Genomic DNA, 14,560 nt, shown 5'->3' on the forward strand with positions numbered 1-14,560 from the left:
TATCATATCCATGAAAAATTCATTTGGGTTATCAATCTTTAGTGCATTTAATGGCTCACTGAAAACAGAGTCGTACTGCTTCCTCAGTAACTCGCTCATTTCTTTGTTGTCATCTGTGAAAGTTCCATCTCCCTTTCGCAGGGGCCCGATACTAGATGTGGTTTTTGATCTTGATTTTGCATAGGAGAAAAAATATTTCGGATTTCTCTCTATTTCACTGATGGCCTTTTGCTCTCTTTGCCTCTCCTGGGTTTTGTATGATTCTTGTAGCTTGAGTTCAATTGTTTCTATTTCTCTACCTAACCTTCTTCTCCGTTCTTGAGATAGGGTGCGACTCTCAAGTTGTTCCGCGATTCGTTTTCTTCGCCTATATAGGGAACGACGTTCCCGTTCCAATCTGCATCTCTTTCTCTTTTTTCTTAGGGGTATGCGGTTTGAACATATTTCTAGTGCTACTGAGCTTATTTTTTCCAGGCACAGGCACCCCACTTGAATTCTTTGTTAATAATTTCATTGTTTTCTGCTTTTTTGGATTCTAAACAGAAAAGTTCTTATTACATATCATGCCATGGGTCCTCATGTCATGAGGACCAATTCACGACAATGGATCAATTCAATTTACATTATTTTTACGGAAAAATTCAATTCGGTGTACGAATATTCGGTTTACAATCAGTCTCTTGGAACAGATTAAATTTGTAAACCGAGGTTCCACTGTATTATAATGGGGAAAGTATAAAATTTTTGTGGGGGCAGGGGTTTCTTGCCTCTGTAATCTTTCCTACTGGGCCTCTTGATAGCTCAGAGGATGAGATTCCGCTTCACACCATGTCCCCCATCCATTATAACATCAGGCAGCGAGTATTTTTCTGGGGTACTCTCTCTCCTACGTTTTGCAGGCATACCACTAAGACCTAGTTGTGGCTCACTGCTTGTTTGTCTCACTAAAAACCTGTCTATTGACACTTGTTTTTCCCTACGTTTTAACACTTGTTTGTAATGAGACATCACGTTGTCATTAAAAAGGTTAATGCAATGGCCTGTTACAGCTTTATTTGGGAGAAACTTTTCAGCAAAACTTTTCAGTTCTTCCCATACTACACACATTTTAAAAATTTAAAATAATCTCTTGTTTTTCCACTAGCATTATACTCAACTATTTTTTTAGGTTGAACTTTACCACTAACTTTCTTGGGGCCCACCGCGTGATATATAATAACTTTTACGTTCAGAAACCAAAAAAACGCAAACAATGAAATTCTTTACAAAGAATTCAAGCACGATCGTCACCAGGTGGAATACACTGGCAAACTGAGTGCGCCACCAAGGCAGAGAGCCGCTGCTACACAGAGGAATTCTGCATCTAGATGCGTACCTGTTGCCGACATGGGTACTGCCAAAAGAAAGTCCCCTGACAGGGGGCACGCACTACTTTAAGGCGGGCTTTCTCCTTATTTTGATGTTGTGGTGCTGAGCATGGCATCAGCTAATTTTTTCCATTGTTGGGCTGTCCCAGCTGGATTGTGCTTTTTTGTTGAATTGTTGGATCTATGTTGGGTACCAACTACAAGAGCATCCCACCGATTTGAACATTGGGTAAAAGCAGGAACATATATCACTGCTGAATCACTCAAGGTTCTTGTAGTATTTCTCTTACAAGGTCATTCAATGCATGGGAGGAAATGAAGGCTGGTAGAGCAATCTAGGAGGTTGTGCAAACACCAAGGCCTTCCTGCCCATTGAACCATTATGGTAGTTTCCTCCGTGCAGTCTTCCCATGTGTAGGTAGACAAGCGTTAACTCACCGAGGGTCTCAAACCATCAGCTACCCTCACCCGTTCTCCCCCCTTCCCCAAGTTGAAGTGGATTACCGGGTTGTGGCAGCTACTGGTAGTCACAGGTGAGAGATGAGTGCATGTGGGGACCAAAGCTGATAAACCACCCGAAGGTGCGGTATGACATCAGTATGACAGGTATATAACAGGTATGACATCAGTATGACAGGTATATAACAGGTATTACATCAGTCATACCTGTTACTTAAATAGCTAAATACACTCACATGAAAATAATAAAATAAATCTTAATGTGTTAAATGAAATAAATTTGATAAAATTATTGATAAAGATTATCCTGTCACCATTATGAATGTCAACTTTGAAGAAACACACAGCTTAATAAACAACATTACCTATTTGATGGTCCCAGCAGAGGTGTTAAATTTGGAGATGAATGAGACTGTGGCATGGCAGGTTTTCCTGGGGCTCCAGGAGCACGAATGAAGTCATTGTCATCATTTTCCAGAGAAGGCAGCTTCCACTGATGTAAACGGCTTCCATGTTGCTAGAGTATAAGAAATCAAAATGATAATTTTATTTGATACATCAATATTTGCATAGTTAGTATACATTTGGCTAGTAATCTACATAAAGCCCATTATCACTTCATTCCTCTTTCAAAAAGATGAAATATAATAGAATGTGAAAAAATTGTGGAATTCAGAAAGAACACTTGAAAAGTACGTAAGTACAGAGGGAGGGGGGGGGGGGCCCACTGTACTTATAAAGTAACTATGTAGTCCAGGCACAAATGGCTAAACATTTTCCTCCTTTTTGTCAATACCGATTATTTTGGTTACACACATTACAACATTCAAATCATAAAAAAAAAAAAAAAAAATCTCGCAGAGTGCTAGGGTTTGAAGGAAGCATCTTGGCTGATTTTCAGCTCTACTGTACTGGAAACAGTGACATTTGATTCTGCTGTCAATTGCCAGCAATATTTGACTAATTTGTGGGGCCTACTGTGAAGGTCAAAGGACCTAGTTGAACATTACATGATACGGAAAGCAATTTCTAGACATGTGGACCGAGGTCATACAGTACAGTCTGATTTTGTTTTGTTTTTAATTGACCACAATTGATTTACACAGCCAAAGGGTTAAGCTTTTAACCATGTTGATGTTTTACATATACATACACATACATACATACATATATATGTATATATATATATAAATTTTCAGGGATACTGCTGTGGGGGAGGGGGGGGGGTGTTTAAGCCTCTGACTGGCCCACCAGTTGTTACTCATTTCAGTCTCACCCTCTTGAGATGATGGGTAAGTGTTTATGGCTCATATGCTAGTTTCAGTGAGGTCACATCCAATGTGTTTAACAACTTCTGCATTTTTAAATCTCAAAAGGTAATCTTGCTTGGTTTGTTAACTCTGCACTGTTTGAGTTACAAGCCCACATAAACAGTTGTCTGTTTGGCAATCCTCCACAATGTCCTGTAGATATATTCCGTCCTTTTCTGGAACCTGTGAGCCTAATTCCCATGTACAAGGTATTCAAGCCATCACTGTTTCTACCAGAGGAATGTTCAAATTATAGTCACAATTTGGCATCCTATTTTTATCGCAAGTTTACAGTACATTATAGTTCTGTTGAACTATAGGTTGTCCATTAACCGATTTTCTCACACTCATTTTAACTGACATTTCCACAAGCTGTGAAATTTTGGTATTCTCAGTTGATTATTTCTCTATGAGTAACTCACCCCAATGTTTATTGCTGGAGGGTTTTCACTGACTGGCATCTGAGGGAAGTTACTAGGATACAGCTGATCTGGAAGACTGGGCTTGTTGAAAAAGTCATTTTGAGTGCCAGGGGGACCACCTGTCAAGTGGGAGTGAAGTTGGTGGTGATGCTGCTGCTGCTGCTGCTTCACATACAAGGCCTGCTGGGCAGCTATCTGATTCTGCAGACACACAAATTACACAAGTTATCCTCCTGCTGTAAAACAATTATTTTATACCCATTACTAAAAGTCATATAAACAGTTTTTTATGGAGTGGTTATTCAATTATGGCTGATAAGATGTATTCAGTATAGTAGTTTAAAATTGCAAACACATTTAAAAGCCATATTCAACATATATGTAACTCATGAAATGCAAGTTTCAAGTTAGAAACAAATTTCAAAAACATTTGAAAGAGAGATACAGTACCTGTAAGTTTTGGATTTGCTGCTTAGTTTTAGTGATATTAATGTTGAGCTGAAGAAGAGTTTGTGAAGAATTTTTGTTGAGGTGAGCCTGAGCTTGCCAAAGGGCTTGCTGCTGGGAGAACTTTTGTAGCACATTAATGTGCGAGAGCATATTATTGAGGAGCACGAGTGTGGTGGGGGCCAGGGGTTGGTTCAGGATCTGGGGGTTGAGGTAGCCCGCCTGCACTGCCATCTGGATATGCTGCATAAGAGCACGGACATGCGGGGAGTTGCCAGATCCACCCTGCTGTAAACAAGTTGGCTGTTATCAGTATATTAGACCTGTTCATTAATCTATGTATCTTTGATTGCTTGTCCCACTTTCAAGAATGTATCCTTTCTTGATGGGGGATGGTCTCATGCAGAACTTCACCCAATCATTTCACTGCCGTTAAATGTTAAAATATGTTTGAATGACCATTTGAAACAACTGCTAAGGAATTCCTTATGTTGGGTAGCTAACATAAGTAAATCAGTTACTACTTGCTTGCACCAAGAAACAGGTTGTATGGAAACAAGAATGACTACATAAGTATGCAAAAGTAGACAAATGGTATTTCAAGGATAAAACAAAGCCAAAATAGAGCAGCAATAAAAATAGCACACTACCACCATGATGGAATACTTTCTACCTGCATTAACTAATTAAACCTAATGGACAACACAACAAATTCTCAGCAGATGCATACTCTGCTGCTGGCAGCAAAATCTGCATGAAACAATTTGGGCTAATAATTTATTCGTCTGAATTAGATCCTTAACAAGAGCAAAGTTTCTGTCATGATGTATGGACCTAGATGAGGTTACCCAGGATAGGAGGGGGGGGGGGTCAGAACAAGATTACAGGGGGAGAGGTCAGAACAAGGTTACAGGGGGGGGGGTCAGAACAAGGTTACAGGGGGGGGGGTCAGAACAAGGTTACAGGGGAGGGGGGGTCAGAACAAGGTTACAGGGGGCGGGGGGTCAGAACAAGGTTACAGGGGGCGGGGGGTCAGAACAAGGTTACAGGGGGCGGGGGGTCAGAACAAGGTTACAGGGGGCGGGGGGTCAGAACAAGGTTACAGGGGGCGGGGGGTCAGAACAAGGTTACAGGGGGCGGGGGGTCAGAACAAGGTTACAGGGGGCGGGGGGTCAGAACAAGGTTACAGGGGGAGGTCAGAACAAGGTTACAGGGGGGGGTCAGAACAAGGTTACAGGGGGGGGGGGTCAGAACAAGGTTACAGGGGGGGGGTCAGAACAAGGTTACAGGGGGGGGGTCAGAACAAGGTTACAGGGGGGGGGATCAGAACAAGGTTACAGGGGGGGGGATCAGAACAAGGTTACAAGGCCCGGGATAAGGTCACAAGGCCCGGGATAAGGTCACAAGGCCCGGGATAAGGTCACAAGGCCCAAGATAAGAACTTTTATAAGTTAACCCACTAAAGTGCTCTGATGTCTTCCTTGCACCAAGTGAGAGGGATAGGTACATCTCCATTTGGGTGGAAATTTGAGACCAATAATGGAGTTCTACAAGCCAGTGGTGTTATTCTGCAGTTGTATTTTGGAAAATTGGTTAAAAATCAAAACAGAAGTAAACACTGCCCCTTCAGTCAAGATTCACACTGAGGACCAGCTGACCTTCAGTTCGATACGATAACTTCTCCACCGCAACACTAACTCAATACTCAAGTGAAAAATATCTATCTCCCAGGCTAAGCCATTGATCTTCACTGCAGGGACCTGAATACAGGACAACACAGTCATGCAAAGATACACGTCAGCATAAGGCTCCATAAAATATCTCCATCCATTTAAAGTTACAGACTGGACACGAACATTACCTAAAATTTCTGAAGTTTGACTGACATCAGGCAGTGTCAATGACCTTTTTGATGCCGGAACCTGAATTTGTTATGCGATACTTCATCCGGTTGATTCACACATCTGTGTGAAGTTCCAACAAAATAACTACTTTGGTTGAAAAATAAGGAACCACACATGAAACGTTAATGGACATAAAGCCAAATAGAGGTACAGATGTGTGAACAAACAGATGGCTGGATGCACACAATTGTATAGTGTAATGGGTTCCATAATATAAAACGGCCATGTCTTTTTTTTTTCTAAACACACAAAATAAAAAATTATGCCTGGAAAACCATAATTTAGGCACTGAAGTTATGTTAATTTTCTCAGTTGCAGTCAAGAAAATTAGAAGAATCAACACTATCTGCTTAAACCTATTTATAAATGCCATCCATTCTTGACAATAACACTAAATTTCAGAAGCAAGCTTCAGTGCTACCATTTTACTTTTACTTATACATCTTTTAAAGCAAAGCTTAAGGACATAACTTCTTTCCAATGGCTCCCGTGTCCTCGCCTCGAGTCTATGGCAAGAATACTGGAGACAATCTTATCGTGAGGACAAGAGGCTGCTATATCTATAATATCGATATCGTCTTCAGCTGACACTTCAAATCGAGAATCAGTACAAGAAACCCAACAAATAAGAGACCTCAGAAAGAGATCTCTGAAATTCCAGCACTCTATTTAGCCTCCTTGGTTGGAAACAAAGCACCAATGCATGAGTTCTTGTCTCCATTTTATTTCACTGGAAAAGAATTCAATGAGTAATTGTCAGAAGATGACACCAAGCCAGGAAGACTATGCAGCACTGGAGAACTCGATGAATTATGAACTACACCAGAAACCTGGTCCATAACAGGGTCATCAACAGAATTACCAAATTTATACTTGATCTCTAAAACCTAAAAACCTACACAGCAGCACTTCTTCCACGATCGACAATCTTGATGTAAAAAATATAATTACTCGCTCAAATTTTAAATTTCAAAACAAAATGTAACTATACTTATAAAAACTAGCAAAGGGTTGTGGAAAAAACCCACAGAACCCTGCAACTCCCTAACCATACTGCCATCATTCACTGCTGCTGTCACACTGTACCTCAGCTTCCCTTGCAAATCATCAATGCTCTTTCCCTCAGGAACACATTTATCACAATAACCCCTTACCTAACACGGTAACAATCATTGCCAAATGAGCAGTTAGGGATCGGGAAGTCGATGAGATGGCACACAAAATTAAAACAACAAACTCATTAGAAGAAAGAAGTGTGAAGGACAAAGGAGGCGGGAACATATTCCTGAAAATTGTGTATTCCAACATTGATGAGCTAAGGTAAAAAAGACTGGAGTTAAATTATATAATACAGTTTAATACAATTAAGATGCCGGATATTGTCGCACTAGAAGTTTAAAATGGATTATAAGATTTTGAATGAGGTAGTATTCCCAAGGGGCTATGCTATTTAGAGATGCAACAGACAAAGTTATAAAAGGTGGAGGTGTTGCAATCCTCCTGAAGAAATGACTGAAGGAAAAAGAATTGATACTTGACAACCCTTGAGAATTAGGCATAAGAGAACAGGAGATTTGCAGTCAGAATGAAAAACTAATAATCATTACTGCAAACAGTCCACCAGCAAGCAATACATGGAATGAGGAGGAGATCGATGACAAAAGAGAGGGCCTTATAATGATCATGAGAGAAATTCTTGTAAAAGCAGATAAACATAAATCCCGATTGTTGATACTTAATGACTTCAATTTAAAATCGATAGACTGGGAAGACTATAAAGCAAAACCAGGATTTTTGAACTGGCTGATTCGTAAACCTCATCAGGGAATCTTTCATTTATCAACATGTAAAACAGCCCACACGAATGAGAGAAGGTGATGCTACATCATTGCTGGATTTGGTATTTACCAGGAGAGAAGAAAAGGTATTTGACATTCAGTACCTTCTTCCCTTGGGAGAGTGTGACCATGTCCTGTTCGCAATTAGATAAACTATGCAATATAATCTAGAAGAGAATGGCAAAATTGAAATACAGTAGTTGACAAACTGTATTTTTAAAAAGGTTACTATAGGGAACTTAAATTCTTTAATGAAAGTAATTGGAAAGACTAGTTGTTTGGCAAGGAAATGAGATGAATGCCAAATTCTGTGAACTATACAATGAAGGTATAAATAAATATATACCAAAACAGATGCAGTACTGTACTAGAAAACAGGACTTGTTCAATAGAAATTGAACCAATTTCAGCCAGAGGAAAAGAAAAGAAAATGGGTACAATATAGGAAGAAGCCAAACCCTCAAACAAACCAGCAGTATAAACAAGCAAGAAACAATTACAGATCAGTGAGGAGAGAGGCAAAAAGTGATGTTGAGAAAGGAGTAGTGGACAAGTGTAAAAACGTATACAACTTGATAATGGTCCAGGACAGACTGAAACGTCATCGTTTTTCCATCTCCTGATGTGTGGTTTGGTCATCAAATGTAAAACAGATCCAGCTCTTTTCAATAAATTCATTAAAAGCAAGCTGCATGTAAAGGATAAAATCCAGAGTGAGAATGGGGGACAGGTTCACTAAGAATGAAAAAGAAATGTGTGAAATATTAAATGAACAGTTCCAAAGTGTGTGTACGCGTGCGTGCGTGCGTGTGTGTGTGTGCAAAATGAGGATTTGAGATAGCCAGACCCAATGCAAATTCCAGAAAACATCATAGAGTACATAGAGGTGTCTCAAGATGAAGCGAAAAATTTACTCGAGGGGCTAGGAAGAAATAAAGCTCTTGGACCAGATGGAGTTTTGCTTGGGTACAGAGAATGTGCACCAGAGCTCAGCATTTGACTTCAATTGATTTTTCAGACATCCATGTACTCAGGAGTCCTGGCAAATATATGGAAAAAAGCTAACCGTTCCAATCTACAAAAGTGACAGCAGGGAAGACCCCCTTTAATTAATGATCTGTATCACTGACATGTGTAGTAGTCAAAATATTGGATAAATAATTAAAACTAAATGAGTAGAACACCTGAAGAAAATTATATAATAACAAATGGTATGCTTTCGATCCGGAAGATCTTTTGTTACGAATTCACCGTTTCTATAATAGAGCCACAAAGATTTTACAGGAAAGAGATGGTTTGCGTGGTTGCAGTCAAACTTGTGGAACTTATGCAAGTTAGCATAAGTTCCACAAGTTGTTTATTATCAATGACAAGGTGGTGGAGGCCAAAACTGCCAGTAGTTTCAAAAAGAGTTATATGATAGAGTACTGGGAAGATGGGACACCACATTCTTAGCTCTCATCCTGTAACTACACTTAGGTAATTACACACAACATTCACTAGAATTATACCAAAACTGTAAATGTGGATATCGAATCTTGTCAGTTTATACAACCACTATTTTACCATTACAATTTTTTTGTTATCAAATACTGTACATTAAAATATTTTCTAAGGATAAATTTCTTAAGTAAGCATTTAACTGTTTTTAGTAAAGATGAATCAATAGTTTAACAAAACAAGCCACTATATTCCTATCCCATACATTTACTTTATGTAGACTTACTTGAGAAGGAAATAGATGATGCGGTGCTGGAGGGAAGCGTTGCTGGAAGTTGGGATTGTTAATATCGAAAGGAATATGTTCGTCTAGAGGAGGGTTGCGCCAGGCATCACTCGCACTCCCGGTAGCAGTTACCCCGCGGTTGCCAAGCTCCATTAGTGTGTCGTCCAAACCCATATTATTGTTGCGAAGTGCAGCTTCAATGTCTTCCTTCTGTATGGGAAGAGATTAAAGCTTTTGGCACATCCAAAAATACAGTGAAAAACACTGCTGAAACATATGAAGTCCACGGCCGATATGACCCGATTCTTCTGCATTCAAGACTGACGTTGCTTTGTATTAACCTTAAGGAGAAAATACTTATATTTTTGGAGACCATCATCAAACTAAAATATAATTTTGTTACATAAGCATGTAAATTTATTCATTACTCTACTCTAATTATATACTACACCTTCCAAACTTGGAAAAGGAAACACAGCAGTCAAAAAGGAAATGTATAGAACAAAATTATAGCAATAGAAAGAGAGGAGAGAGAAAAGGGAATGAGCAGTTGAGGTATGAAAAGAGAAAGGCTTAGAGATGGGGAATACGAGTGACAAAAACAAGAGAGCCAGGATGAGGGAGCGATATGGAAAGAGGAATAAGACGGGCACAACAGCACAATGAAATACAAGTATGCAGAAAGGCCATACGGAGGAAATGAGCAGCAGGAAGGAAGAAGGATAGACAGGGAAAAGGTGGGGAAGAGATATAAAGGGGAGGAGGCATGGACAGGGGGAAGGAGGAGGAGGCATGGACAGGGGGAAGGAGGAGGAGGCATGGACAGGGGGAAGGAGGAGGAGGCATGGACAGGGGGAAGGAGGAGGAGGCATGGACAGGGGGAAGGAGGAGGCATGGACAGGGGGAAGGAGGAGGAGGCATGGACAGGGGGAAGGAGGAGGAGGCATGGACAGGGGGAAGGAGGAGGAGGCATGGACAGGGGGGAGGAGGAGGAGGCATGGACAGGGGGGAGGAGGAGGAGGCATGGACAGGGGGGAGGAGGAGGAGGCATGGACAGGGGGGAGGAGGAGGAGGCATGGACAGGGGGGAGGAGGAGGAGGCAGGGACAGGGGGAAGGAGGAGGAACAGACAGGGTGAAGGAAGAGGAAGAGGCAGAATGGACAGGGGAAGGAGGAAAAGGGATGGACAAACAGGGAAAAGGAGGGGGGGGGGCGAAACAAACGTGGGGAAGGGAGGAGGAGGAGGAGGGACAAACGCTGGGAAGGAGGAGGAAAGCAGGTGGGACAGACAGGAGGCGGGGGATGTGGGCGGGGCACGACACGGCTGTCATTAAGGTTCCAAACTGTGATGTGCAGTAGGGATGAACGATGGAAGTGAGCTGTAAAGATAAACAAAATGATGTTGCAGTCAAGTGGAATCAATTGTCTTCTTGAACTGATACAAAAGCCACTAGATTAGACATGCAGGTTTGAATAATGAAGTTAAAGGCTTGGATTAAACTTTGGGAAAAATAAACCCATGATGGGGTTCATTGGCTTCCAGGCTAATGGGATACTATACAAAATTTGCATACAAATTAGCAAGTAGCCAAAGGGTTAAATTGGCCAAGAAATTTGACTTCAATTTTGTTCTTAATTTTTGAACATCTTAATTTTTTGCTTCTAAATTATGGATATTCAGTGAACAGTTTTTCTGGAACAATCAGTCAAATTAATCCAACCTGGATGTCAACTTCTGAAAAACATGTATGTTCCATGTCAGAAAAATAGAAACCTATCCCTGAGGTTTGAAAATTGAAGATCAACATCCACAAAATCAAAATCTAACAATACTGGAAATTTTAGATTTGTATTGACAACTTACAGCCCAATAAAACAGCACACAATTAACAAATTAATCAACTATATAAAATCATTGTTGTACAGTAGAAGCTCAATAATATATGGAGAGCAAATCATTCCCAACCAATATATGGAGGGCTAAGTCAGATATATACAGAGGGCTAAATTATTCAGAAACCAATTTTTGGAGACTAAGTAATTCAGAAATTAATACATTGAGGGATAAGTCATTCAGAAATTAATATATGGAGGGGATATGTCATTCAGAAATGAATATATGGAGGGCTAAATCATTCAGAAATGAATATATGGAGGGGCTATGTCATTCAGAAATGAATATATGGAGGGCTAAGTCATTCAGAAACCAATATAAGGAGGGCTAAATCATTCAGAAATGAATGTGGAGGGCTAAGTCTGAAATATACATAGGGCTAAGTCATTCAGAAATGAATATATGGAGGGCTAAGTCATTCAGAAGTGAATATATGGTGGGCTAAGTCATTCAGAAACCAATAAACATATTTGAAAGGCTAAATAATTCTCAACCGATATCTACACAGGTGATTTGTAGTCATTCTCAATCAGCATCTGAAGGGAAAATAATTCTCAGCCTTGTAGCAAGCCGAGAATTTTCATTATCGTCAATTTGCATCATGTTTAACATATGCAAAGAGGTGAAACTCAGAGTTTTAAATAAAAATGTAAACACAAATGTATATTATGAATCATATTGAATATAATCCTTATGTTTAGGATCCCAAGGTAGGGCAAAATATATAACTGCATATCCTTGTTTTATTTCTAGATGTGGATTTCTCAAGTATGATTTTATGAGCGATATTACACTAATAAAACAAGTGATAAATATAGAAAATTGTGTTTTCTTTTTAAATACATTAGGCTGTATTCTTGCATATCAGTTACCATCATTTTATTTATTTCTAGATTAACTATATTATGAAAACCTTTTATCTGGGAGAGTTCAAGAATTCAGGTTGCTTTTCTGAGCTATATGATTTGGTTGCCCCCTCAGGTGCCGTGTTCTCTGTACAAGGATCTACATTGTCAGGAAGAGGATATTCTATACCACAGCACCACAGGGAGATTTTTCAAATGGTCTCTGTAGGGTTATTACAGAGACTAGAAGCTCCCTGAAAAATAGGCTCAAATTAAATGATAGCCAAATACAGTATATACAAAGTGGATTTTTCTACTTTGTCTATTCTTCTCAGGATCTTATATATCAAGATCATATCCCCACACTGTTCATTCTCTCCTCTAAAGTTGTGGGGGCGAGTTCTCTCAACTTGTCCTTGTAGAATTGAGAGGCCTCTGCTGATACTAATCTAGTTGCAAACCTCTGAACACACTCAATTTTCTGTTTATGCTTCACAAGGTTCCATGCTGGTGCTGCATACACAAGTAAAGGTCTCACATGTGCAGGGTGTATGGACTTGAAAGCTTTCTTTTTTAGATTCTTAAAGTATGTTGTATATACTAACTACCCATATGCTGGTGACATTATCCTGTAAAAGGTTCTTGGCAGGAATCCATATGACCAAATCCAAAAGGTTCCATATGACAGGAATCAAAGTGTAGTGTGGTCATGAAACTGTTCCTCTTCAAGATTTCTTGTATCTCCAACCTGTTCTCCGACCAAGTCCATTCCATCCAGCAGTTGACCTCAAAGATGCATTCATCAATTTTAAAATGCTGTTCCTTCAAAATAGGAATTTTTTCATAAATAAATATTGTTATATTTTGGCATACTGTGCATATTATGAATTTAGGTTCTGTTAGCAATTATTTGTATTTGTAGTACGTGGGTCAAGCATTTACAGCGTTGTGGTTCAAACAAAAGTCGTCAATGAAGCACTTGTTCCAGAAGTGTTCAGACATCATCAGTCGAGAGTCGTATGTAAATCGTTTTTCATTCATAAACAGGGAGGGGGTTTGGCAAGTGCATGGAATGAACTTTGGCCTTTGTTTATGAGGATAGGCCACATGTCTTGTACCTGAGCCTTGTATCAAATGCCAGTGTTGAATCCTCTGTTGCTCAGATTTTGCTTCAATTTCTCAGCTCATCTTTTCATGCAACACAGTCATGCCATCCATCTCTGCCCATTCGATGTCCATTCCATGCACCTAAGAAACTTGGCTGGCTGTTAGAGAGAATGTTAACTTTCTCATCTTCCACTAGCTTTTGGGTAGTTCCTTTCTTTCACTTTACCAATTACTCTTTGTTGGCTCTTGCCACTGGCAACAGCAACAAAAGCAGCAAAGATGTGTGTGTTTGAAAGGGATGATTTATTGTTATTTACAACATTTTAACCAAAAGTCTTAGTTAAAAATGAGACTCGTGCATCACAGAGAATCCAATTCTTGATTGATTCCTGTGTCCTGCTGCTCTCCATACATACAATACGTCCAGTTGCTTCACCGACACTATTTGTATGTTACATCCAACTCTGTCAATCCTCACACTATAATTCCTCATTCTAAAGTTCGTACATCTTGGCTCTTGTGAACACTAGTTAAATCAAGTCAGCCACAGGCCCAATGAAGCGAGTGTTAATCGAGGTCCATGCTCAAGACTTTGGGATTACCATATAGAGGGTTGGCCATACTTTCATTCCACTAATCCTCCACCAGCTTCCAGTCAGCACATCTCTGCTCTCATATTTCATTTATACCATATATGAAGTTTACCTAAGGAAACAGCCAAATATAATTGTTCTGAAATATAAATTCAGTAAATGTGAAAATCACTTCTCTGAGCTGTCATTCGGTTGACCCTGATCATGTCCTTTCTCTTCATTTCTCCTGTCTGCAGAATGATGTGACTTAGAAATGAATATGAAGGGTATTCATATTCAAACCCCAGGAACCTTATTGTGTCCACGACTGTCATCTGGTGGCAACTGGGGGCTATTAAGTAGCCATGTAGGTTGTGGACTCCTAAATGGAAACCTCATTTGACAGTCATGTGTGGTGATAAATCTTACTCAATTTTGTGTTAATATGGAATGTACCTACCTGTTGCTTATTCTAGGCTATAATGTGCTTAATTTCAGTAACCCCTAGCATCTTTACGACCAAGCAGTGCCATACGAAATGCTTACCAAGGTGCCAGTGCCTAGAATGTCTCCTGCCTGCCATGACACTTGTCCACAGGACACCACATCTTAATGGAGCAACCAAATAGCATTGCTTACTCAATTATATGTTTACAGTTGTACTGTACTC

At 39.9% G+C, this 14,560-nt stretch overlaps 1 protein-coding gene across 16 annotated transcripts in view; it reads right to left on the reverse strand.

Annotated features, from left to right (window-relative positions):
* Positions 1-14,560, reverse strand: part of LOC123759049 (trinucleotide repeat containing adaptor protein gawky) — a 98,869-nt gene that overhangs the window by 31,718 nt on the left and 52,591 nt on the right. For 12 of the 16 annotated variants that reach the window (XR_006772974.2, XM_045743813.2, XM_045743817.2 and 9 more), the window contains 4 exons: positions 9,474-9,683; positions 4,009-4,308; positions 3,559-3,759; positions 2,192-2,343 (listed from right to left, as the gene is read on the reverse strand). Coding sequence is in view for 15 of the 16 variants with exons in the window: in XM_045743813.2 (XP_045599769.1) it covers positions 2,192-2,343; positions 3,559-3,759; positions 4,009-4,308; positions 9,474-9,683 (863 nt within the window). In the remaining variant the exon portion in view is untranslated. The remainder of the gene's footprint in view (positions 1-2,191; positions 2,344-3,558; positions 3,760-4,008; positions 4,309-9,473; positions 9,684-14,560) is intronic. The other 4 variants (XM_069324886.1, XM_045743812.2, XM_045743807.2 and 1 more) reach the window with 2 other exon arrangements.

Source organism: Procambarus clarkii, chromosome 15 (assembly GCF_040958095.1).
Source record: "Procambarus clarkii isolate CNS0578487 chromosome 15, FALCON_Pclarkii_2.0, whole genome shotgun sequence".
Classification (NCBI taxonomy): domain Eukaryota; kingdom Metazoa; phylum Arthropoda; class Malacostraca; order Decapoda; family Cambaridae; genus Procambarus; species Procambarus clarkii.